Below are 27251 nucleotides of genomic sequence, written 5' to 3'. Positions count from 1 at the left end.
TGGTTTGCTGAAGATACAAGTGCCATCAAGTGTTTTGGTTAACAGATTGGTCCTACAGTCACATGTCTTTCCTGTTACCAACACCCAACCTAGGGGCCCTCTGTCCCCCTACTGTTACTGATTTTCAGTTAAATAGGCCAGCGGTGATTATTTGCAAAAGATCAATTTTTCTTCCTTTTTTTCTTAAGTTTATACTTCATAAATTCTCTTACATAATTTGACATGAAACTATGAGGTTTTTAAAAAAAAAACTTCCACTGGAATGTCACTGGAAGTACAGACTGTAAAAACTACCTCAACCTAAAAAGAACTCGAGTGTGAAGATCTGAGAATACAGAGATATTTCAGATTATTAAACATGCTCTATAACTCCTGGACACATGGGGCAGGGAGTGTCTGTTACTTACCCCAGGGACTCATCAGAGCAAAATATACTTTAAATGGTGTATCTTAGAAGAACGTGTTTTATAAAAGTAGATTTCAAAGAAAAAAAAAATAACAGATGTGGAAGTTAATTCATGAAGTTGGTGATGAATTAGACCAATGAACCTCCAGTAAGTATTCAACATTGGACTGTGTTGTACAGGCTTCTTGAGTATTCTGCTGGTCATTCTGAGGGAGTCTGGGGTGGGGGTGGGTGGAATGCCAGCCAGATTTATCACTTGACATCAAATGATAAACCAATGAACAACGGTCAGCCTGCAAAGCTAAATGTTATACCTGTGCTGTGCTATTATGTATAGAATAATCTCTCTTTCTTTTTCCTTTAAATTTGTTTTCCTCTTGCTTCCCAGAGGATTGTGTGGAGGACAATGCAACATAGTGTAAGCTCTGGTCTTCTTTTTTCTTACTCTCATCCTCATTTGTCGTCATACAGTCATTTCAGAGAGTTCTTGAGAAATGCCCCCTCCGCTTTCCCTTTCCTGACTGTCTAGAGCGCGTTGAACACCGCACATGACCGATGGGTTGAGCGGATTCCTCTCTGTTTGGTATTTATGGTTAACAGCCGTTTTGGTATTCTTTCCCAATGGCAAGGTTTTCAATCTAAGCTTTGTGTTAGACTAACTCATTTGGTGGCTGATTTAAATTCTGTCCCAATGTTCAGACTATGTGTAGTCTGCCTGAAAAACTAGCTCTTCCCTGATAGAATATATTGGCTTTTTTCTTCTTGTGCTGAGTGAATAATTGCCTCGCTAATAATAACAACAAACCAACATCAGCTCTCATGCATAAGGAGCTAATTTTTCCATTAGCGAGGACAGAGAATTTAGGGTTAAGAAATAGTTTGTTATGAGTTGTTTACTCCTTTTTTTTTTCTTCCTTCTCGAATTTACTGAAGTCTCGGAGGACATTCAGGGAGGGCACCCTGGAGATTTTTTTTACCACAAAGTGGTCTGTGTGAGGATGGCGCACCAAGGATATCTTACCTGACTTTATATATTAACCGTACTAATCAGATAGTTAAGTTTTCTAATCTGGTTTTCGTACTAACATCCCATGATGATAATGCCTTTTAATAAACATGACTCTCACCTGGAGGGTACATATTTATTCACGCAGCCCATCTATGACATCATAGGGCCCTATGTCTGCTTGTCCTTAAATTCAGGCAGTGAATACTTCTGTTAACATTCATTTTTTTACAAGGGAATTGTCCCCTGAGTCATATTCCCATTCATCATCACAGTTCTCTGAGCTCAGGGCAGTTTGAATGAAAAAAGAAAGTTGAGATAAATCTAGAACAGGAATACTCTGGAAAAGGAAACCTTGGGGAAGGAACAGGGAAGACAGATGGCTTAGGGTCTCCTGATGCTAAATGGGAAATGGGGGGAACAAACGTCATGGGTAGGACAAATCAGGGTTCTCTTGGTTCCTGTCATTTGATAAAAGTAGAGGAGCTCCAGCTCAGATAGTATGTGCCCACCTTTCTCAACAACATTGTCCTGATATCTCCAAGTTTTCCAGCCATTTAGCCAGTCAGATCTCCTTATCTTAGGGTTATCAGGGGCCCCGTAGCTTTCCCTCCAAGAGGAACGACTTCATTGAATATCAGCCTCCACCCCCACTCTGCCTGCCTGCCTTCCCTGTAGGCCTCCTACCATTTTCCTTAACTGGGCCAAAATTACAGCTACTTTGGAAATTCACTGGTTGGACATCGGTACGAAGCATGAATTATTGACATTATTGCATATAGATGTAAGAACTTGCAAAATATCAAGTTATGCACTTTATTTTATTATGCTGAAACAAAACGGACAAAGCAGCTCACTTTCTGGTATCATTCCTGCCTGATGGTTAATACCAGTTTCAGAGTAAAACGCTGGTCATAAAAATGTTCTTCTCTGCCTCTTTGGGGCCATTTTGGTGTGATTTAGGACTTCTTGGTTGTAAGGATTCGGGAAACTGTCTTGTTGTTCCTTTTAAATTGCCATGGCATTTCATTGTCACCTCAAAGGATTCTGCATCCGGCTAAATCCACTATTTTGCATTTCAAAAGGATGTCAGGCTGTATTTAAGAAACTGCTTTATTATCTAGAGCCTCAGCCACTGTTTTTAGGTGAAACTGATATTTCCTACCTTCCACCCAGACACACACACACACACACACACACACACACACACACACCCCTCAGTCTTTGCTTGGCCTGAGCAGAAAAAACTAAAACCTCAATAACAACAGTAAACCAGATTCTCCACTTTAATTAGTTTTCTAAAGATAAATGGGTCAAGGCCAGACTGGCTTTCAGCCTCTGCTTCTGCTGCATAAATTATGCCCCATTCACCCCAGCAAACAAAGGGCTGCCGCTCGGTCCCCTTCAAATCATGAACTGCCCAGACTTGCCCAAACCTGCTTTATCTCTTTACTGCAAAACCCTACTGAGACACCCCGGTTCCATTTTCAAAATGAACCTTTGGTAATAACAGCGGCAAAATACAGTGCACTTTCAAAGCAGGGAGAAAATACAAACCACTCAAACTAAACCACCACCCAACTCATTCGATCTGGGCTCCTGCCCTTCTCTGGGCCACTGCAGAAGCGTGCGGGAGCTGGGAGAGCGGCCTGACACAGGCTTCTTTCCATTTAGGGGGCTTGTGGCTGATGAAGCCCGGGTGGGGGAATAGGGTAAGACACACATAGAAAATGATGACTTATCCGCAGGACATGCTGCTTATTCCATGGGCTTGGGGGATGCACAGATTGAGTTCAATGGTATGTCCTGTTGGGAATCCAGATGCAATGCCTGCTTCTTGTGTGGAATTTTCAATTTGCACCCAGTGGACAGTGCATAGGGCTGTATGCCTCGGGGAGAAAGAGGAATCACCCCACTGGCCGAGATCCTCCCTGGGGATACGGAAGCCCATTCTGCCCCACTGCTTTACAAACACATTCAGAGAATCACATGGATTCTCGATGAAATAACAATGAAATAAAGTCAAGACACCCATTTTAAAGGGGGGGGAGGCTTATGCACCATTTAGGTATAAGTGGTCCTTAAAATCATTATGGGGGGGGGAATCTGACCAACTAAACCATTTTCAACTCTGTTAAACTGTCCTTTGTCCTCAGAAATATTTAAGCTAGAGCTATGGTGTCCTCTGACTATGTCATAAACATGAAATGTTATACTTTCAGACACCGAATACGGCTGGACAGATTTTCTGTCGGTTTGATGGTATGCTGATAGGCTTACTTTCCCTTTCAGACATGAAAATTTCTTTCAGAATTCCTAGACTGCAGCTCCCCCCAAACTGATGCATCCTTTATGCATCCGTCAATCGACAACGTTTGTCCTGGCTTCTTCTCCCCTGCATAGCACTTAGTAAAACTAGCGACCGTGTGCAATCTATATCATAGCATGATGTAGTGCTAGTGTCATCAAAAAGGCAAGAGTTACTATTTGGAAAAAAAAGCATAGCTTATCAAACCTGTGGGACACACTCTGTCTCCTCTAGGGGATAATATCTAACATAAAGTCCATAAAACGTTAGCATATAGGTAATAGGAGTTTGTGTAATCTAAGATAGATTACACCACTAAAGAAGTCATGGAAAATATATTAACAAATGAGTTATCATTGACCAAATATGCAAACAGAAAACATTAAAATATCTGTAGCATCTTTGGGATAGGCTATCCCATAGGTCATTCACCCTTCTTAAGCCAGAACTTTTTGTCCATATCTTGAACAAATTAAACAGAAACTTTCTGGTCAGTTGTGAGCCAGTCTGATGAGCAAACCCTCCTGCCTATCATTCAGTGTATTTGCTCTTTATCTAGCTATGTAATCAGTGTTTTAGTGACTTAAATATGAAAGTCTGAACAGACAAGCCATACTAAACGACTTAAACCACACCTTTTAAAATATGTGTTCATGAGACGCACCTGTTGACATAGATCTTTTATTAACTTATTGAGCAGCTTAAAGAACTTCCTTTTTGTCATGGAAAATCTGCAGTAATTTTTTCTCATAGCTGTCTGAGATATTCGTGCCACAACTCCCAAATGTGATGTTCAGACTTATGAGAGAGAGGCTGAAGAAATGGGATATTTCATAAATACCAGTTTTGATGTATTTGCTGTATAATCAATCAGCTTTTAACGGACTCTGGGGCCTATGGAATACATTTTAAAGCACTGGGAATTTGGCTATTCCCATAACATACTTGGACACTCTTTACTGCTAGCAATAAACCTCAGGCATAAACATTGTAGAGAAAACCAGATGAAAAGCAACCTGTTTGAGTGAAAATTGACTTCGCTTCATAAATGTTAAAGGTAGAAAGATATCTGCAATACACAATAATTTTATTACTTAAGCTCATTCATGGTCATTATTGTCAGAGGCTCTAACTTCATGGGTATTTTCTAACACTTAAAAGACTGGCCAAGCTATTAACAAGAGGAAAAAAAAAATTGTTGACAGTAAATGAACCACCAGCAGCTGCAACAGCACCACAATATTGCTGGTGAACAAATAATTTTTTGGAAGTTGGGTTTGGGTTCTATCTTTGGGAGCTTTGCCAATACTTTATCGATCCCGATAAGCTAAGCTAGGCAACGCGGCACTTGTGAACACCCCCCAAAATGGCTCATAAAGAACACAAGTTTATTGCTCGTTTAAGCCCAGTATGCTTTGTGGGTTTTCTGTGGGTCAGCTAGCTCCACGTGATCATCACCCTCACTCCAGGACCCAGGGTGCAACCGTCATCTGGAGCTTCACCTGTTAACGGTAGTGGAGAAAGAGAGAATGTGGCAAAGACATCCGTTGGAGTCTCCACCTAGAGGGGGCACATCACATGGTTCACAGCTCATTGGCCAAAGGGGGTCACGTGACCAAGCCTTCTGTCAGAAAGGCGGACACTCTCACACAGAGTGAAAATGGACATGCGAGTGAATGGGAATGTTGTCACACACAAATATGCATGACCAAGACGAGATTTTTAAGTTGATAAAAATTGACCTCTTACTCTCTCCAGCTCTAAGACCAACCTTACACGAGAAAGAAGAGAAAAATCCTTCATTCATTCAACAAATATTTATTGTGCACTAATTTGACCCAGGGATGAGTGGTTAGAGTATAATCAGGAGCTCACGATACTTTGGGGGATGCCAGATAAAACGAGTTCTAATTCCACACAGATTAGATACTGGGAAAGAATGTGTCCAAATTTTTTAGAATTCTCAGAGAATTCTAAGTCTTTGTTACAGAGGGGGTATCTATATGGCCCGAGAAAACCAGCATCTCTTTGGGAGTCAGCTTGATTTTTAGTGTCATTTGGCTTTTTTGCTGATCTGAACTTTGAATTCAGTCACAATTCAACCAGAGCAAAGGAGTCCCACTCCAAATTTTAGGACAGTATCTCAAGGGAGGAGGTAGAAGCTGTTGCCAATGAGGAGTAGAAAAATAGCAGTAGAAAAACAGAATGAGCAAAGACTTTTTTATTACCGACATTTAAGTCTTTCAAATCCAGACTATATATATTTTAAATAAAGCCTCGAAATTGCATTTGGGGAACGCTACTCTTGTCTGACTTGATGCCATGTTTGCTTAGGCAAAGCAATTTTTCTGGTCTTCTCCTTTCTGGGTCAACCTAGTTGGAGCAAATCAAACTGTTCTCCCTCTCTCTTTCTTTCATACATCATCATTTAAGATCACCAAGAATTCGAGTTCTGGAACCTGCCCTTGTCTTCTTTTACAATATCTGTTTATTGCTGGACAGCATTCATGAAGGAGAACACTTTTCACAGGTTAATCAGGGAAATTGCATAGGCTGACAGCAACAGCAAACTTATTGATTGCAATGAAAGTCTCAGGAATGTGTGCGCCATTGGCTTTCGTGGAATTATTTGTAAAATCGTAGAGCTCTGAGTCAGCTGGAAGAAAAATTACAATATAAATTCATAAATTATTTGTGTGTAACGAGGCAAGAAAACAATGACTTTGTAAGTTTTATTCTGAGGGATTTTGACCTAAGAAAACTCCCCCACAGCAGCCTACATTCATTTCAGCTAAGAGCCCTCATCTCTGCACTTGAAAAAGCCCAGCATTTCCTTTGCCTGCTCCTTGCAGCTCCTTGAGTGCTAGAGAAAAGGGGTAAACACGAAGCAGCTAGACTAGCTTTGGGAAGAAAACATAAAGGCCAGCAAACTGCCTTAATTGATCTCCTCACATAAAATCCAAAACCCAGAGGCTATCTTTAGTGCAAGACATGTCCTCGTAAAGATGTTTCCAGTTACTCAGGAAAATAAAATCTTTATACAACAGTCTTCAAGGAACAAGAATTATTTCATTAGTATTTTAATGGTGAGGGCTCAAGCAAAGAAAGCTTCCTCTTCTCTTTTGTCAAGATTTCTTGACAAAATAAATAAAACAGAAAGCCCTTCACGTGTTTTTCAGTAAATAAATAAATAAATAAATAAACAGTTTTGGGGGTTGAGAAGTAAAATGAATCCTTAGGAATATTTTTTGAGAAGGACTTTGGATAATTTGGATCATGGTATAACAGAGAAGGCTCATGGGGGTGTGGGTGTGTGTGTATGTGTGTTTATTTTTTAAATTGTGATAACCTTCCTGTGTCCAATAGTCATAAGTGAACAACCCAGAGATTGTTACAGTTATTTTCCAAATGGTAGTCGAAGCATGATACTTTTATATGAACGTCTGTGATTCATTGCTACTTTTTAAAATTCAAAGACACCTCATTGTGAAATTTGACCACCCATTTCCAGGTCTTCCTTATGCCTCCCGTCATTTCTTGCCCTAAACTTTACCCTTCCACAGACAGGTGCCACAGCCGCTTGCTAGATTAAGCACAGATGTTGTTATTATTAATCATAAACAACAACATCTAATTTCAAAAATCTCAGTTATTCATTGCGAGATTGGCTCTAACACACAGGCTGTAGGTGGGCTTCTTGTTCTTTACGGAAATAGGCTGCAGGCTTCGGCATTCTCAGATGAGCAGGGAAGTAGGGAAGTGCGAGCCACCACCGGTTCCCATTTGGTTGTCAAAGACTGGGAACCCTGGAGCTTTCGCTCTAAGCTAGGCCACAGAGCAAGATTCCAGTAAAAAAGTCCCAGGCTGGGGGCGCCTGTGTGGCTCAGTGAGTTAAGCTCTGCCTTCAGCTCAGGTCATGATCTCAGGGTCCAGGGATCGAGTCCCGCGTCGGGACCTCTGCTCAGCGGGGAGCCTGCTTCCCCCTCTCTCTCTGCCTGCTGTTCTGCCTACTTGTGATCTATCTCTCTCTGCCAAATAAATAAAATAAAATCTTTAAGAAAAAAAAATAAAGTCCCAGGCTGAACGTTGGGGAAGATGATAAGAGAGTCAAGTTCTAGAAGAGTATTTGGGAAGCATGTAGCCAAATGGTGGATGCAAATTACCCAGAGGAATGATGGAGTACAGAGTGGGGGACCCACCATGTCTCCCATTACATATTCCTGAGCTCTGCGCACATCTCGCGGCCTCACGCCACCACTGAGGACCAACAGAGAAAGGCTCTTATTAACAGCACTCCAGCTAGACAAGGAAGAAGTACTGGCAGAGGACCTCATCAGCCCAAATTAAGCAGCTGAATCCAATGCAAAGGTGAATAGCATCTGAAATAGCCTTTTTGAAAAAACTCACTTGAAGGTGAACACAGAAATGAGCCATTGGCTGTAATTTAACTGTAAAATGATCAGTGCCTGGAGAGTAGATTTGACGATGGGGAATGACAGGAAGGACAAGAAGGATCATTCAGCTCTTCTTTCCCCATCTTGACCTCTCCCCTCTAAAAATAAAAGGAGAAACAAAGGCACAAACCCAGGCTTCTTACTTTACCCGGGATTTATGTCCACCAAGTTGTCCCACCTGCCTAGATTACGAAATTTACCACAGCTCCAGATGGACACAGGAACTGCGTAACAGCCTATCCTGGGTCAGCAAAGAAAAGTCGGCATTTGTGGAGTGTTTTAGAATAGACATGGGTGTTCACGTAGGGTACCTTGTTTGTAAAGCTTAAAACAACAGGAGTCAGCTATTTGCTCTTTCCTTTGAAGAGACTTCCAGGGCTCGCTTTCTGTTTCCCATGGGTCTGATGCTACAATGCTCTTGGTGTCCGTAATGTCTCTTCTACCATCAAAGGTCAACCGAGAGGTACACAGGCATTTTTGTGGGTTTACTGCTATTTTGTCTCTTTTTTGTTGCCCATAGTACTTTCATGAGATACTCTGTTTAAAAAAAAAAAAAGGAAGGAAGGAAGGAAGATTTTTGTTTTCTGATACTTAAGGCTATTTAGGGTTCCCAGAACACAGAATTTGTGTTCAGAATTCCACATGAAGCTTGGAAGAGTGCATTGTTCACTCGAAGGAAGGTGAAGAAAAAAATTGAGGAGATGGGTGGATCTGGATGGTCACTATTGTCAGTGTTTATAGAATGTTTGGATAACTGTCCTCCTAAATTGTCCTGCAATTTTATCAATTTTATCTTTTACATCACTGAAAAATTCTCAAAGGCTGCTGACCATGGGGATTTGGAATTCAAGATCCCCATTTCTAAGATCTTCCTAAACAATAGTAGTATGAGGAAGGAAATTATTTTTGGCCAAATTGATGATTAAGAGTAAAAGCTATGGCTCTATAAATTTAAAATGATAAGAGACTTCCAGCACATTATTTAAATGCTTGTAGGAGTTGTATAAAGTGTCTCCAAGATTGCTCACTTGATTATAATCCTTATGACATACTTTTGTCTTCCAAATAGTTGCATTATCTTGAATTGTGGTCATCAATTTTTCAGCCCTTTTGAGTCATTGTGATGCAAACAGGACTGTGATTTATCCAGAAACACCAAAGTCATACTTGACCCTGGGCTGGCTCATGCCAACTCTAATAACAAGACCATGTAGTCAGGTGACTAGGACAAGGTGCAAATGAAGTCTAAGTTCTGATCCTTAAGAGGGCTGGCCAAGACCTCTTTCCTCACCATATACTTGGACCACCTTCCTCCAGAGGGTCTCACAAGGACACAGTAAGACAGCCTTGAGCCAAAGTGCGGATTCACCATCACTGCCAAGGAAAAACATTTCAAAACATTTGCTCTACACTCAGGGATCTTTCAGGTTGGGTGCCAGGACATTAAAGTCTGTCTAGTCCAATGCTCTCACTTTGTCAGTGAAGACCCTGGAATCCAGAAAGATGGTGTGGCTTATGTGAAAATCCCTTTGGCTTCGGGCTGAGATACTTCTTTGCTTTGCAACTTCTATTCATTCAAGTCATACATCCAGTAATGCATCTTTCAAAATAATGTCATGCTGGTTGTCGTAAGCCCATATATAGGATATATATACATATATAGCTATACATCTATAGAGTATATACATATATATATTAGAATAAAAAAGAGTCACAAATTACAATCACAAAGAAAAAGTAAATTGAACTTGTTGAATTCACTGTCACAAAAAAATGTGGATTTTTTTTTCTCTTCTCCTTATATATGTCAGAGAAGTTTCCTGTTCATAGAAAATGTGAATGGAAAGCACAGAGAGGTCCCACATTCCCTCTGCCCCAACACAGACACAGACTCCTGCACTATCAACCTACTGGAGTGGTACACTTGGTTATCTTTCTTTACTGTGGGTTTGTGTCCTTTGAACAACATCTCCTCAGTTGTCCTGCCCTCCAACCCCCAATAACCACCATTCTGCTCCCTGTTTCTACAAGTTTGGCTTTTTGGAATTGTACTTGCAAGGGAGATCACACAGTATTTGTCTTTGTCTGACTTGTCTTGCTTAGCATAATGCCCTCAAAGTCCATCTGTGTTGCTATAAATGGCAGGATTTCCTTCATTCTCATGGCTGAATAATATTCCGTGTGTGTGTGTGTGTGTGTGTGTGTGTGTGTGCAATACCACATCTTCTTTACCCACTCCTCTGTTGACACTTAGCTTGTTGCCCTATCTTGGCTCTTGGGAATAGTGCTGCAATTAACATGGGGCTGAAGATATCTTTTTGACGTTTTTTCATTTCCTTTGGATAAATACCCAGAAGCAGGATTGCTGGATCCCTATTTTATTTTTAATTTTTTGAGGTTCTGCAGACCATATTCTACACGGGCTGAACCCATTTATGTCCCCACTAACCCTGCAGTGGGCTTCATTCCTCCCCACATCCTTGCCAGTGCTCCACTCCTCTTCTTGGATGGCCATTCTAGCAGATATGAGGCCATCAGAGTGGTACGCTTGTCATGATTGATAAAACTACACTGACCATCCAAGCTGATTTCAGATTAGCTGGCAAGAGTAATCCTCTCAGAAATGGTGCCATTTTCTAGTGAAAACACGGACAAGGCACTAGAACCTTGGGTGAGTCCCTCCAGCTCTCCTCTTTCAGTTAAATGATGGGGAAAGGAGAACAAAGCGGCTGGGTAAGAGTAATAAGAAAGTATCTAAGATCCTTTCCACCTTTCAAACACTAGTATTCTGGGAGGAATGACAGTCGAGTACGCAGAGTAACTTGTTCCCTCCTCCTGTGAAACTACCTAGAACGGGGTGGGAAAGGAGGGTCCACCTCCAGCTCCCACTGCAATTTTATCAATGATAACTTTTTCGGGGACTCTCACATCAAAATAGTATTTGTGATGTAGCCTCTACCGACATCCATGAGGCAGCAAAAGTCCTCAGTCTATCTCTAGGGCTCACATATACCAAGGCATAGAGAGGCAAAGTTGTCATTTCTTTTTCCACATGTATGATGCCACGCCTAATTTTTTTAAAGATTTTATTTATTTATTTGACAGACAGAGATCACAAGTAGGCAGAGGGGCTGGCAGAGAGAGAGAAGGAAGTAGGCTCCCTGCTGAGCAGAGAGCCCGATGCGGGGCTCTATCCCAGGACCCCGAGATCATGACCCGAGCCAAAGGCAGAGGCTTAACCCACTGAGCCACCCAGGCGCCCAGATGCCATGCCTAATTTTAAAAAAGAAGGGCCTACTGCCTCTGCCAGAGCCTGCTGTTTACGTGGCTATAACATGTTTTACTCACTGTGCTGTGAGGTGTGACTTTCTCTCTGTGTTCAAAGAAGTGCTGGGGAACGGGCTGGGGCCATTTGGAATCTCATGGACATGATTCATCACGGAGCATCTCACCATGATGTTCTGTTCTTCTGTTTCATGGCCCTCTTTCATCTCCCCTTCCAGAGAAGCCACCGTCTCGCTCTCCCACTCCATCCTTCCCATTTGCATTCACTACCCCTCGCCCCGTGCCTCCCACAGCTGTGGCTTCTCTCATGGTATTCTAGGCACAACACAAGAAAAAAGGTGTCTTCACATCACGGTTAATTTGCTGCAGTCAGAGCAAAAACAAAAGCAAGACATTCCCAAAATGCCAAGCACTTGGGAAGAATGTCCGCTCACTACGCTGGTGCTTCACTATGACCTCAGATCCCTTTCCAAGAGTCTCGTTGTTCCAGGAACACCAGGTGGCCACATCTTCTGGAAATACTGATTCAAAAGTGCTTCGGTCATTTTCTTTTGTGAGGTTTTTTTGTATGTGCTTTTTTTTTTTTTTCTCTCTAAAGGGATGTGTGATACCTAGTAAGTGGGAGTAATCACTGGTTCTTATAAAATTGAATCTAAGCGTAAGTCATTTCACACATTTTTCCCTTCCCTGAGATGGCTTCAGGGCCTTCTTTTCTTAGGAGAAAGGAGGCGAGCGGAGAGGTTCCCTAAATGTGAGAAGAAGGAGGGTTGCCGTGTACTCCAGGGCACTTTAAAATTAAGTTCTCCATCCAAACATACTTCCTCATCTCTTCCCCCCCTGACTTTGTTGGGACACACATAGCAGAGGGTCACTCTTCATCCTTCCTGGAGATAGACCACAAAGCCAAAAGTTAGAGAAAGATCTGTTGCTGCTGTCTCGAAGGACCTCTTCCTACTAGACCAGCATCTGTGAATATGTGGGACCAGGATCACCTACATCAGAAGTTTATTTTTTTTAAAAATTGCTGAGATCCAAGCCAGAACCGCACCAGATCAGCCATACCTGGGCTGGAGGACAGAAAATCTCTCCATTCAACATGCTCTCAGGTGATTCTGATGTCCATCTCTCATCATGATGTCCATGATGTCTACATGCTACATGGACCGCTGTCTTCCTGACCCTTGAGGATCTATCTGCCTTTCCCTCTGCATCCCCACTACCAAAGCATCCAATGTACGCTTCCTGGAAGAATGACTGCCCCATTAGATGTGTACAGATGACTTCTTGGCCCATGTGTGAAAGGATTCACCCTACAGTGAACTCCTTGCAGAGAGAGAAAAATCCAAACTAAGACTTCCTGGCTGTCCCTGTTGCTGGTCTCACAGATGTCACTAACATCAACCACGGTCTTGTATCACTGCTCTTTATCAGAAGCAAATAGAAAGAGAGGCCCCACACAGCCAGCTGCACAGCCCAGTCTCCTGGAAGTCTTTCTAGAAAGAGCTTATTATATATAAATTAAACAGCCTCATAGCAAATATTTCTGAACTTCTTTGTCGTTTACCAACTTCATTGTGTTGGTATCTTCTGATTCTGGAAAGCAAAAGTGAACTCACTGGCTCCTTGTTCTATGCTCAGTTGAGAAGAGGGGTGGTCTGGGCTGGGAGGGGGCTGCTGCTCCAGGAGTCAGGGCTCTGGTCCCACTGCTGCCCCAGCATTGCTGTATGACCTTGCCCGGCTCACTTCTACTCATCCGTAAAATGAGGGATGGCTGGACGTCAGTGGTTCCACAGTCCCTTCCTAGGACACAATCCCAAAGCTTCTGTGAATGGGGAATGTGTGACCCTACCGGTCACTGATCTGTAGGTTCAGATCACCCTTGGGAACTCCTGAAGAAAGAAGTCTGTGGGGACAAAAGCTCAGTTGAACTCAGGCTGGCGAGTTGCTTCCCACAGAAACTGGAGCCCTCCAAGTTTTATTTCTTTTTCAGAACATCTGGCTAATGTCTTTTCGGGCATGATTCATGTTTCTTTGTTGTCCAAAAGGAGTCAGAGAGGGACAAAGTAAAGAAACTAAATAAAATGTCCACGAGAATATCCCAAAGGAATGGAGATGGAGGGAACGTCATGCTTGAATTTAAGCCACTGAAAACATTTGGCAAAACGCTGAGTTCTTCCTGCATGTTCAGTGTTGTGAATTTTCACATGAGCTCACGTTGTTCCCAGAACGCACCAGACCCCGGGCCCCTCACATCCTCTACCTGGAAGGATGAGGCTCCCAGGAGTGCATCTGTACCTCCCGTATCCTCGGCAGCTGCCATCTGCTTAGTCTGGGAGATGTCCAATTCCTCCCATACATTTGCACTTCCTCTTTGAGATAGGATGTCCCAAATGACACAGCCAAGGTCTTCAGCCCGGGGGGGTGGGGGAGAGTTGTTCTTCACTGGATCTGCAGAGAGAAAGAAAAGGGATCTGGTCTTGAGCAACCATGGTTAAACAACTGTGTCAACGTCACTCAAGTCCGTATGTTTTTTGAGGTGAAAATGGCCTTACACTCACAATGTTGGTTTGTATGCGTTTAGGAGACCCCCAAAACCTGGGGTTATCCCTTCATCCCCCACCTCACAAGTTTTTTTTTCCTCTTCTTCTTCTTCTCCTTCTTCCTTTAGCTTGATCTTATTCAAGATAGAAATCCCTGGGTCAGAAATTTTGCCTCGTCCCATAAATATGACTTTTTGAATGTCCCGAGAGGCAGAAAGGAAGCCAAATGTGATTACTCAGACTCTGGGCTTTCATCATGATGTGATTCATCAAAGGAGCTGAAGGTACTGCACAGTTCTGAACTTAAATATCCCTTCCGAGAGGCTCTTTGCCCTGCTGCTTTGATGAAGAAAGAAAGAGGCATAAGAGGGATTTTCACATAGGGACAAAGCAATGCACAGGGCTACTGCTTTATCTGCGTTCCCTTGGCCAGTATGGATAACACCATGTGTGAATAAATTCAACTCGTCTTTCCTCCTCTCCTCCCCCCTCCATCTCTGCTGTCATCCTTGAAACTACTCTGCCTGTGCCCTGCCTAGTGACGACTTTCAAGACCATTTTCAAATACCAGGCAAGCAAAACTGTTCAAGTCATTTAAAGTCAAGTGCCCGTGGGCAAGTCAGTTAATTTCTCTGAGCCTCTATTCAGCAACTCTCAGTCTTGAAAGTCTACAAATACATAACTGGAAAACTTTAAAAAGTACTTACATCGGGGTCCGCATCCCTATGGACACTGACCCGCGTGGTGTGGGGCTAGACGAGGCCTGGGTGTTTGACAAGCTTCCCAGGAGTTTCCAGTGTGTAGCCCACGTTGCCAAACACTACTCTAGGTCCTTATTCTTCAACGTGAGGTTTTTAGACCAGTCTCACCTGGATGCCTGTTAGAAGAGCCTGGGGCCCCACCCCAGACCTGCTTTATCAGTATCTGCATTTTTCACAAGACCCCAAGGTGGTTCATAGATACATCAGAGGAACAGAAGCAAGGCTCCGATCCCTTATATGTTACAGAGGATAATAATGTTCATGGTGTGCCAAGCTGTCTGCTACGTGTTTTTCCCCATGTGATCTCCAAAAGGGAAAGATGACAGATTGCATATATAGGCCTCGAGACTGTAGCCTGCTTCACAGAGCCCTGGTATGTGAGGTTGTGGGTTTCCGGGGCGCAACGATTATTCTCTTAATGTGGTTGGTTACGAAGCTGATTGCCACATTTAAATATACAAAGTGGTTCCACAAGTTTAGTATCTCCTTTTGATCTCAGAAATTGGATTTCCCCCCAAAATTTAATAAAATTTGCTTTCTTTTTCCATGTGGACATTATATATATATATATATATATATGTGTGTGTGTATAATGTCCAAATCAAACTACAGTGTGTGTATGTGTATAGATAGATAGATAGATAGATAGATATTTTCCCCCGCTTTTGGTCAGAGATTGAGCACAAGCAGAGGGAGTGGCAGGCAGAAGAGAGTCAGGCTTCCGCTGAGCAAGGAGCCTAATGTGGGACTCGATCTCAGGATGCTGGGATCATGTCCTGAGCTGAAGGCAGATGCTTAACTGACTGAGCCACCCAGGTGTCCCTGATTTGGGCATTATAAATCAACTCCAGCTAGCAGGCTCATTTGAGGAACAATATTAAGTGTCTTCAGGGTGGGGATTGGTTACATTGGTGAAGAGAAGCTGAACGAGTTGGGTTCAAACTGATCAGGCAGGTTTGTTTGCAGGGCTTAGCCAACAATGGCCCACGTACCACAGCATCTGTTTTTTTTTTTTTTTGTCAATAAAGTTTTATTGGAACACAGCCCCACTCATTCATTGAGGTATCTTTTATGTGCTTTCACACTCCATATTAGGACTACGATACGTGGCTGCTACGATAGTGGTAGTCCTGAGAGACACCATATGGCCTCCAAAGCCCCAGGTCACACCATCTGTGTTCCAAAGCCTACATTCCACTAGCCTTTCCCAGAAAAAGTTTGCCTGTTCCTGGCTTAGGGCAAGTGCCAAGACCAAGGTTGGGTGTTCACTGGCCAGCTGGGCCCATTTATTTGTTTGGTTCTGTGGCCCAGTCTATGCTCCTAATCCCAACTAGACATTGAGCAGCTGTGTGGCCACAGCAAGACCAAGGGGAGCCTCCAGCACAGACTCATGTGCATTCTGGGAACAAAAAGGAGCAAAGAGAACAAGGCCTGTGTATATAGAAGTATTGGAAGTTGTATATGGAAGTTGATGTAAGTTTTGCTTGAGGGTCTTTCGGAAATGTTCCCAGTAAATGCCGTATAAAATAATGATGGAAAAGAGCCTCACAATAAAACCCTGAGTTAAACAGAGAAACACAAGATCTCTAGTCAAGGTGGGAAGAAGTGTCTCCAAGGAGAAACGAAAGGTAAACAAATTTGTTACCAGACTATTTCAAGCAAGAAATTCCCTCCTCTAGGAAAGTTGCAAACTCTTGGAACACAGACATCAAGCAAACTTTGGATTATTTCAGAGTTCCTAAAACAAAAGCTTATGTTCTTTCCTATCTTTTCTTTCTCTTCAGTGAGCTATGGAGAAATCAGGAGTCACAACAGATTTGATTTCTGCTCTCTGCCTGAGGACCAGTAATTGCCGACTCTGTAACAGTCATGCTTTCTTGGTGTTACAAGGATTAAAAGAAAGGAAAGATGGATAAAAGTCGGCAGGATGAATCTTTCCAAACTTGGGTCCTTGAAACTGGATGTTCCTTTGGCTCTATTTCGTATTTATGAATTTAGCATTTTTTTCTCTGATAATTCTTTTGGGCCCCTCCTTCCATCCAAGCTGGGCTTCTGTTTCTTCCAGTAGGCAGTTTGAGGCCCAAGAAGCTGGTTGTTAGAGGGCCTAACGAGGCCCACGGATAGCAGCAGGACTGAACTGAAGTGTAGCAATTAGCTTTTGCCTAATTCCACCCAACTGGTGTTTCTAGATCTACAGTGGTTGATAAATAGTGAAAGTTCCAAGTGGGAAAAAAAAAGAGCAAGAGAAAGATACCAACAGTCTTGGGTCTAACAGATTGTTCTAATTATATTCTCGCTGTTTCATTTTGCAAGTTTTTACCAAAATGGAAGATTTGAAGTCTTTGCATAATCTCTCTGTACATAGTTTGCATTGCCAGTTTGCTCTCTCTGGCATGGGGCTGGCTCATCTGTTGGTCTCTGGCATGGGGATACCAAAATGTGGCTGATTCTGTCTTCAGAGCGGAACTAGAAATATGGGGTTTAAAAGATATATAATGGCTTGATGGAAAAAATGTTGCCCTTCTGTCAAATCATTACAAGAAGTTAATCATTTTCCCAAAGGTTTTTTCTTCTAATACTCTGGAATATAGATGATAGATAGATAGATAGATAGATAGATAGATAGATATAGGTAGATAGATAGATAGAGAGATATAAATAGATATAGATAGATATAGAATCCATTTGGTGGTTCTCACTAAACTGGCCAGTAATAGTTTTGCTGTGAGTAAATTTGATGTCAGGAGTTTGCAAGAGAAGGAACAGATGTGAAGATCTATGTTTACAAGAAAGACACTTTCCTCTTTGGCCACTACATGTGAGTTATGGGAGAGGTTAACATTTTCTTTTCTCTGTATGTTTACATGAAGTTTCTGGAAATCATTGCAAGGAGATGATAAGAGTACATGACAAGATATTCCCACAGGCAACAGAAGAGGGATTTAGGGATGAAATTGGTCTGTGCATCAGGAATGGAAAGGATTCCAGGCTCTTCATATGCTTTATGAATTAATTTCGTATGCATTACCCTCTTCATATAGCATTGAGCCAGAAAGTTGTAGGAGCCACTGAAGTTAGCTGTAAAATAGTCAGGGCCTCCCTTAGCTTTTTGCTGTATCCTTCTTCTACTTTAGTTATAAGTTTAAAATTTTAGGTAATTGGTTTCTTGACTCATTTTTTTCCTTTTTCCAGATTTTGCAATCCCTGCTGTCATGACCATAAGTTTCATTTTAGGGCAACCCTGTGCAGCGTCTTATTGTCAGTGTAGGCTCTGAAATCTAATCCTGGGGTTCTGAGTCAACCATCAGAACTACAGCTGAGAAGTTCCAGGCCCCCCTCCCCCGACCTTGTCAAACTAGGATAAACCCAATTTCAGAGTCTAGACAGGTTCTGTCCCTTCCTGGTGAAATCTAAAAGGACACCAATGAAGTGGACTGCAATTCACTTCTTGTATTCTCCAGAGAAGTTGTGACCAATAATAGTAAATGAAATGTGTAAGGGGTTCTACAGTTTGCAATGCACTTGGACTAACCTTCCTTCGTCTCTGCAGTAACCCAACAAGTGAGGTATTATCATCTTTATTTTACCAGTTCAGGAAAACAAAGTTCACGGAAGCTAAGTAAACTTCCCTGAGATTTCATCGCTAAGTAGCAGAGATAGGATTCAAATACAGATCCTGTGATTCCAAATATCATACCTTTTCCACTATAATATGCCACCCAACTAAAGACCATGAAACGAATGTAGCCAGCAAAGCAGAATTCTAATGTGTTATTGAGAAGCCCATGTCAGGGCACCTGGGTGACTCGGTCAAATGGCCAACTCTTACTTTTGGCTCAGGTCGTGATCTCATGTTGGTGAGATCGAGCCCCACATCAGGCTCTGCGCACAATGGGCAGTCTGATTGTCCCTCTCCCTCCCCCATCCCATTGTCTTTCTCTCAAATAAATAAATAAATAAATAAAATCTTAAAAAAAAAAAAAAAAAGATGGAGAAGCTCATGGACTTGAACAGCCGAAAGAAGACAAGGTGTTCAGATGGTGGGAAAGGAGAATGAATGTGCAGGAAATAAAGAAGTAGAGTGGAAAGTCACTTAAAAAGAGGAGATCACAACCTTGAGTCAAGTTCCTTATAGAAAAGCTCAGCCTCTCTCTTATTTTCCAAACATTCCACATTGCCTTGATCAGGATTTGGAAAGACTTATTGAAAGTAAAAAAAGTATTGAGTATCATCTATGGTTTCCTCTATTTTGCTTTTATTACTTACCAAGGACTGGGGAGTGAGTATGTTCTGCCTTGCTGGCCAATGGTATCTGTCACAGCTACTGAATTCTGTCATTATTACGTGAAAGCAGTCGTTGACTAAATGGCAAGGGCTGTGTGCCAATAAAATTTATTTGCGAAAACAGTAGCCAGCTGGAAACCCCAGCATGCAGGCCCCTGCCTTAAACAATGGCTTCCAGCCTTTTTTGGAACATCACTGCACATTACAATGACCTAGGGACAAGAAAAAGAATACCAATGCCCCCACGTGCTTCCCTACGACAGCTGAAGCATTCTGAAGGAAGGTCCAGCTATCAATACATATCTCTAAAGCTTCCCATGGAAATTCTGGTGTCAAAACAAGATGGAGGGCCACTGACCTAGATTCTGAAACAGGGTTTCTCAGAGCACAATCCCTAGGAGGGGAAGCAACTTTAGCGTCACCTGGGAACTTGTTGGGAATCCAATTCTCAAGCCCAGCTCCAGACCTTCTAAATCTGAAAGTCAGGGAATGGGGCCCGGAATCTGCATGTCAACAAGCCCCCAGGTGGTTCTGAAGTACATACATTCAAGTTTGAGAATCACAGGTCTACCTAGAGGATAAGCATTCGGTCCAGGGCCCCTCCCTCACGGTTAATCAGGTTTTAAGTTCTAGAGCCAGCACTAGATCTGACCTCAAAAATGTAGCTTCAGGCCCCCTTCTTCTCTTTACCATACCTCCCTGAGCCTCAGAGTCTCCATCATTGGAAAGAGTAACTTTCATCTAGACCTCTATGGTGTGTATGGTGGTTAAGTGTTTAGATGGCTTCGAGGGTAATAAGAACACTATCAAGCGCACCCACAAAGGAAAGTATTAATTGCAGTTGTACTGAGGGGGAAGGGTATCCACTTGTTGGTCATGGGCTTGGTCCTGGGAATGAAGGAGACACTATCCTAGGAAAACGATGAAAGCAACTAGAATTAAGGCTGTTGGGATGCACTCCAGACCCACACACCCTTGTTTAAAGTAGGCAAAGAGAACAATGATTTGTCCCGGGGATATTTTTCTAGCTGTCTTGGAGCTACGCTCCTTGCTACACCTTGACATACGTTACCTGTCAAAAAGTAGCACCAACCACCCTCACAAACGTATTCAAAAAACATCTAGACACCTTTATGAAGAACACACATAATTTGTTCCTAAGACAAACTGGGACGCTTTGGAGGTAAATTTATAGTCCTGTAGGTTTGACATAAAATATCCCTTAGAACCTCTTTTACAATATAATGTACTAAAAGAATCAGGATCTAACACGGTGTGGTGATTCTTGAGTTCTTGTGAGACCAAAACCAAGAAACGTCTCAGGGTATCTGCTGTGTTAGAAACATGTGGATTGAACTGAGTATTTCTAACATAAAGAGCCTTCAGAAATCAACCGTCTTACATGTAGTCTCTAGAGTTATCATCTGAACTTTAGGGAAAATACCGATGCCAAAGTCAACACCGCTGTGAAAACTCCCTCTCTTGCCTTCCTGTCTAAGTGCAAGACCCTGCTCTCTCAGATGTTGTGATATATTTTTTTTTCTTCTCTTTTGATTCATCTGCAACATAAAAGATGAGGAAAGGCAAGGTCAGAGAAAGGTTTGTCATTCTTTACTTGGACAAAGTCTTGAGCAGTGTTATTTGGACATTTTCTTATGTACCTTCGATAGTCATTTTTGTTAGTAAAATTCCTTGAGAAGCATTTTGCTGAGAGCTGCTGGGAAAAATTGAAGTGGGTTAAAATGAGCCATGATACACCAGCCCTGCAGGTATAGCACTTGGAGTCCTGTGAGGGGGGATTACCTCCTATGTTCCCCTTCTAGCCTTGCTGAAATTTCCTAACCCCAGAGGATACATCGAGGCTGCTTTTCTCAGGGCAGCCAAACTGCCTCGTACACAGATCAGTTGAAATATGAACCGAGCAGGGTGTGAACTAGCTCAAAATATGCTGATTTCCAGATGTTCCTTGATTCTCTCAAACATTGATTGCCCCCAAAGACCATCCTGAGTTGGTGGATGGCAGTGATTACTCATATTTCTTTTCCATGATCAAGGCAATAAATTTAAAGCCCCATAGTCTTCTCATGAGCCTATGTCTGGGTCTTGTCTAGGTCATATATTACTTCTCAGTATGAAAATTGCAGAGTCTCACTAGATTGGGCAGTAAAATATCCACACACTGATGCCAGTCTTTTGATTTGTTGCTCTTCCTGGGATGGAAAACTTCTCAGAAATCTGAATGAAGGGTCGGTATGTTATATAGTGACCTTCCGTGAAAGAAAGGTCATGGAATATCTCCTTTCTCTGCAACAAAAATCAGGAAAACAGGGAGAATCAATGTTAACATGTTTCAGGGAAAGTACAAAAAGAAAAATCCAAAAGCAATGAATCTGAGTTTTCAAAGGGAAAAAATCATCCATAAAGCATGCTTAGAACTAACATTATTATTGCATTCCAAAATCTCAGTCCCTTGGGAAATAAAAAAAGAAATCCACAGTATGAGTAAGTTAGGATCACATGTGCTAAAACTTCTGGATGATTCTTCTGAATCTGTTTATTTGATATCTGGGTTAAATAAAGGCTCATAGAAGGGCAGTCTTCCCACGTTCTTTATGAACTGGAATAGAGGCCTACCACCAGATGGGTGGTACCATGAGGAGAAACAAGTTCTTTTACCCTTTCTACTTCCACTCCATTTGGAGACAAATTTGTGGCTACCTACTCGCCATCCCATGAAACTTTGAGCTGACATATTTCCTCCCCATATTTTATAAGAAGAAAATATGACAGCTCTCCAGTTATACCATAGGAAGGAAAAAGACTTTGACCTGAGTTCATATGATGATTCTCACCCATACAGGAAATTATCTTAGTGTCTCAGAGTTTTAGCTTTCTCATTTGTAAGAAGAAGTTAATAATACCTGATGTGAGAAGGTTCCATGTTTCATCTAAAGTCACACCTGGTTAGGAGCAGAGTGGGGACATGAACCTGGTTGGGGCTGTAACAGAGTGCCTTAATCCATGGTATTGATACCTGAAGAGGAGTAAATGTGATGGGATACAGAAAACTCACAACTGGGCCTGATGCACAGTGAGCCCTCTGTAAATATCTGTTACCAGTTTCTTTTCTCTTACTCCCTGTCCCATCTGCCCTGTCACCTCTCTCTCCTGAAGTGCCCAATGCGTTCTGTGACCTTCGATGGCACACAATAAGTATGGACAAGGGTGATTCGTGTGCCTTTAATGTTTTCTGCCCAAGTTATTGCTACTGTGTCCTTTTATCCAATTTATTGCTACTGTGACCTATTATCTCTGTATTGCAATGGATTTCTTTTCATGCCACCATACGGTACCATGATTGAAGTTCTTCATTAGCCACAATCATTTGAAAAGATGGAAATCAGTTATATGATCAATTTTCTCTTTGGGGTCAGGGATTTGAAGGATACTCCTAGCCCACTCAGGAGATTTCACTTACAGTTTGCTAATCTGCCTCTGGGTACAGCTGCCACCAAGAAGTTTGGGGGAGAGCACAAAATGCAAAAGAGGACGGAGAACCAGGAACACAGTTAACAAATGCTGCTTGCTAGCTCCATGTTTGCTGAGCAGAAACTGCCTGCTACTCTGCCTATCTGCTTCCCTCTACCTGAGGCTAGACTTGTTGGATCCACCAGAGCCTGTTTTCAGTTTCTCTTGGTCCTGGGGTTTTCTGGCCATCCACGTTTCTCCAGGTGTCAGATAATGACATCACTGGACCCCACAACAGTGCCCAGAGGAAGCCCTATGGCAATGGCCAGCTAACGTGCCTGTATTCATTTCTTTAATCCACAGAGCAACCCCAGACTTTACAGATGAGGAAATAGTCATAGAGTGGCCAGAGGAAATTTCACGAGATTCAGAAGTCTGTAATAAAACCCATGTAAATTGCCTCGAGGAAGGCCCAGCCAGGAATTGATTTCCATATTACACACTTGAGGCTGATTTAGGGACTGAGTCATAGTAGGAAACAGCTGATGTTTTGGAAATGTTTTGACCCTAATATTTAATTGGTTAACCTTCATGTCTTGTCATTGCCCTTAGCTTAGAAGGGAGGAAGGCCATGATCTCTGTTTGGAAATGAGGCATTATGCTCTAACCATTGACCCAGATGGGCAAACCCTGTATCTATAATAAAATGTGGTTATGATGGGCTAGAGCACAGGGATATTATTTTAGGAGTTTTCTTTCCTGATCACCCACCTCCTAACACTTGCTGTCATTCACGTATCAGCACGATGTAACTTATTTCTGACTACTCACTTGGGGCTTGTGATAGTCAGTCAGGGCTACAACCTCAAGACATTTACTGCTCAGGGAAAAATAAGTTTAATGTGACTATTTCTCATCTTAGGGTCAGTGTTCTATTGGAACCCTGAGAACAGGAATGCATGGAAGAAAGATCCAAAGGATGCAAGAAGGATGCTCTTTGCAGGTCCAAGTAGTAAAATAAAAGTGGACAGGCGTGGAGTGAAATACTAGTACTTTTGCTCTAAACTTTCTAAGAAAGACCTATGGAAATTAAGGTCTGCATAATTTTTAAGTTTGCAAAGGCAAGAGACAGAAACCAGGAGAAAATTCTCATTTCTCCTTAAGATGATACCAACTCGGTAGCTTAAAGGTGTCCTAAGAGCCAAGAACTGGGTAAATAGCTCCCAGGAATAGGTGCAGCAGAGTGAGAATATAAGTAAAGCTGAAAGTCATGGTGATAGCAGGATCTGGAAGTTTGAGGAAATCATTTCAATTGTGAAGCGTTCCCACACATGTTGCTGGAAAATCATAGGAGGATTTTATGATTATTTTACATATTTTATAATACCAAGAAAAATTAAAATTTGATTGTCATTGCTGCTTTAATTCGAGTTGATCAATGATCCTATAAGATATATAGATCTGTCTTCCTGAGTCTAAAGAATCATGAATTCTTTTTAACTTTATGTAACAGTTACCACGTTCATTCTCTGGGTTTCTTAGGTTTCATAGTCATGTATGTGCCCCAATATGACTGGTGATTGTCTCACAGCAATCAACTAAGTTTTGTTTTTATACCAATTTTCAAAATACAACAGGAATATCATTGCTGGTCATCTGAGTAGGCAAAGTTTTAACATAAGGGATGTGTCTGTGTAGATGAAGCTCCCACATTGCACTAAGCGTTGCTATACCTCTTTGAAACTCTTAAATATACCATTTGTTTAAACTTTACTCTTAAAATAAAGGGACTCACTGAAGACTTTTCAGTAGAACCATGCTCTAGAAAATTCCTCTGGCAGAACATTGGAAGGGAGAAGGACGTGACTGGGAGGAGGTTCTTTTTAAAGGTTATGTTTGTGGCTGGGAGAAAAGACTCAGATGGACTGCTGGGGCCTAAGACACAATCAGGAAGGCAAGGAGGGAGGCAGAGAGAGCAAAGAATGAGAGGAGGAAGCGAGATACAAGAGAAGTCGAAGATGAGTGACATTTGCTCCTAAGAATACCATATACTTGTTAACAGCAGGAGAGACAGCAGAAGGACTGTGCATTGACAGGACATCCAGGTAGTATCAACAGTGAGCACCTGAGGGAAGGAGAGGAGACTGAGAAGAAATGGTTTTCCCATCAAGAGGGGGAGGAGGACAAGAACTGAGTAGAAGGGCAAGATCTGATGGCTAGGAGATCTCCAGGGAAGCCGACCAGCCTCAGGTCTTCTTTCGCAAACTCTGTGGTTCCAGTGAGGATTTTATCCACTCCTTCAGTAGGGCTTAGGGTCTGAATCTAAGCCTTAGCTTCCCTAGACATGAACCGCCCATCCAGTGTCAGCCTGACATCCCACAGGCCACCCTAGGTCAGGATTACTAATTCCCTGCTGAGCAGGCAGCATGCTTATTAGCTGTGCAACAGCAAACCACATAGCAACTGAGAAAAAAATACATCCCCCAATTTCCAGAGAATTAGAACATAAATAAAAAGCCCAAAGGAAAGTCCTAGAGCTTAAGCTGAGATCATTCCACGCCTACAGTTATGTTTCTGGGTGGCTCAGTCGGTTGAGCATCCAACCCTTGGTTTCGGCTCAGGTCATGATCTCGGGGTCCTGAGATCAAGCCCCGAGTTCATCCGGTTCAGTGCTCAGTGGGGAGTCTGCTTGAGATTCTCTCCCTCTCCCTCTGCCCTCCCCCCCACCGCACTCATACTGCCCCGTCTCTCTCCAATGGATAAATAAATATTTTAAAAAGAAATTAAAAAAAAATAAAAAACCAAAATTCTAAAGGTATCACACAACTGTTAGACCTTTGAGAGTTTTTCTTTCTTTAGAAAGCTATAAAATTACGTTCATGCTAAATACCTCCAAAGGCATATAGACATTGTGATCTATACATGTGGATACATCACATGAATATGCAATTATGTAGATCACTATGTATATAGAGCCAGAGAATGGTTCTACGTAAATGAGAGATTTTTTCACACTGCCACTGTACTCAAATTGAACCTCCATATAAAATTTTTTCTCTTAAGCTTCAATTATAAATATTAACAGTTTGATCAATGAAGGAAAAGAAAGCTCTGGTTTCTTTTGGTTCACAATGAAAAATGCAAAAAGGATAACCAGGTGTGCAAATATTTGCTAATGGGAACATTTAAAGGGCTTTAATATACATTCCTGTTCACATAACTAAATACTACTTAAAGAGATGCCTCCGGCCTCATTATTCATAAACATTTGGAAAACAATGGAAAAATGCAACACTGATTTATCTTCTGTTGTTACCTCTTGCCTTTTAGGTATCATTTGTAAAATAAGGGAGAAAATCCTTTCCAAAGGTACAGGGTATCATTATTTAATGACTAAATAAAATAATAGCTAATAGCTAGTATTTTTTGAATGTTTACTCTCTCCCAGGCTCTCCTGTACTAACAGGTTCTGTAATTATCCCCTCTGTGCACATGAGAAAACTCATCAGAAGTCTCATTCTCAATTCAGGCTAGCAATGGTTTTTCCTTTTCCCACTTAGCTTGCTCCCAAATGATGCTCTTAATACTGGGCTAGAGGTTGTTACCATGCTAAAAGGTATATCTTCAAGATGACTCTTGAGTTTTTATCAAATTCAGTCTACTGCCAAACAAAATGGCGGCAGATTTTTAAAGAACTCAGATGAAAATATCTTCTTTAAATTTGAGTAGACCTCAAAGCAAAATTTGGAAAACCAGTAAGGATTATGATGACTTAGGATTTCCCTAAATGAGGTCTCAGTTCATGGGCCACCAATTAAAGAATGGTATTAATAATGAATTAGGACTGACCCTGGAAATGGTTTATGCATCCCATTATAAAACTGAGCCAAAAATAAAAAACAATTATCTAATGTAGAAAATATCTGGGAATTAACAGCAAGGCACTGATCATTTGGGGAGAGTTATGGTGTAATATAAAATAGTATTTCTCAAAGTAGGGTTCCCCAGGTCACCTACATCCAAATCACTTGGATTCTGTTAAAATGCAAATCATGCCTCCATCACAGACTCTCAGAGTCAAATATGTGCATTTCAACAAACACCCAGGTGCTAATTCTCACTCAGAGCTAATAGACACTTTCCTAAAATTGAGAAACTTGTATTTATTTCATTCTAGTACATGAAAATGTACTTATTTTTTGTTATTTAATACAAAAAGTCCCCATTGTGGATTGAATTGTGTCCGCCAGAAAGATATGCTGAGTTCCTAACCCCCAGTATCTATGAATGAGATCTTAACTGGAAATAAGGTCTTTGCAGATGTATAACCAAGTGAGGATGAGGTCATAATGGAATAGGGTAGGCCCTAAAGCCGATATCACTAGTGACCTTATAAGAAGGGAATTTGAGCCCAAACACAGAGGAGACCACACACAGAGGGGGAAGGCCATGTGAAGACAGGTAGAGGTTGGAGGGATGTCACTGTAAGCCAAGGGATGCCAAGGATGGCTAGCAACCACCTGAAGCCAGGAGAGAGGCACAAAGGGGAGCCTGCCCATACCTTGACTTTTAGACTTCAGGCCTCCGGACTGTGAGAGAGGAGTTATCTGTTGTTTAACATCCAGTCACGGTCCTTGGCGGGCAGCCCCAGGAAACTGCACAGACACAAAGCCAAGACCTGGGTGGCGAGGAATCCCTTCCCCATCTCCACCTGCACGCCCCCCACCCTGGCCTCTCCC

General features: G+C 42.0%; 1 protein-coding gene across 3 annotated transcripts in view; it reads left to right on the top strand.

Annotated features, from left to right (window-relative positions):
• The window catches only part of GPC6 (glypican 6), a 1087460-nt gene that overhangs the window by 1001678 nt on the left and 58531 nt on the right, over positions 1–27251 (top strand). For 2 of the 3 annotated variants that reach the window (XM_032864157.1, XM_032864159.1), the window contains exon 7: positions 795–824. The exons of the other annotated variant lie outside the window; for it this stretch is intronic. In XM_032864157.1, coding sequence (XP_032720048.1) covers positions 795–824 — 30 coding nt within the window. The remainder of the gene's footprint in view (positions 1–794; positions 825–27251) is intronic. 3 annotated transcript variants of the gene reach the window in all.

The sequence above is a fragment of the Lontra canadensis genome, unplaced genomic scaffold, assembly GCF_010015895.1.
Source record: "Lontra canadensis isolate GAN:19392208 unplaced genomic scaffold, GSC_riverotter_1.0 scaffold26, whole genome shotgun sequence".
In the NCBI taxonomy this organism is placed as follows: domain Eukaryota; kingdom Metazoa; phylum Chordata; class Mammalia; order Carnivora; family Mustelidae; genus Lontra; species Lontra canadensis.
This window is presented reverse-complemented; position numbering and strand designations above follow the sequence as displayed.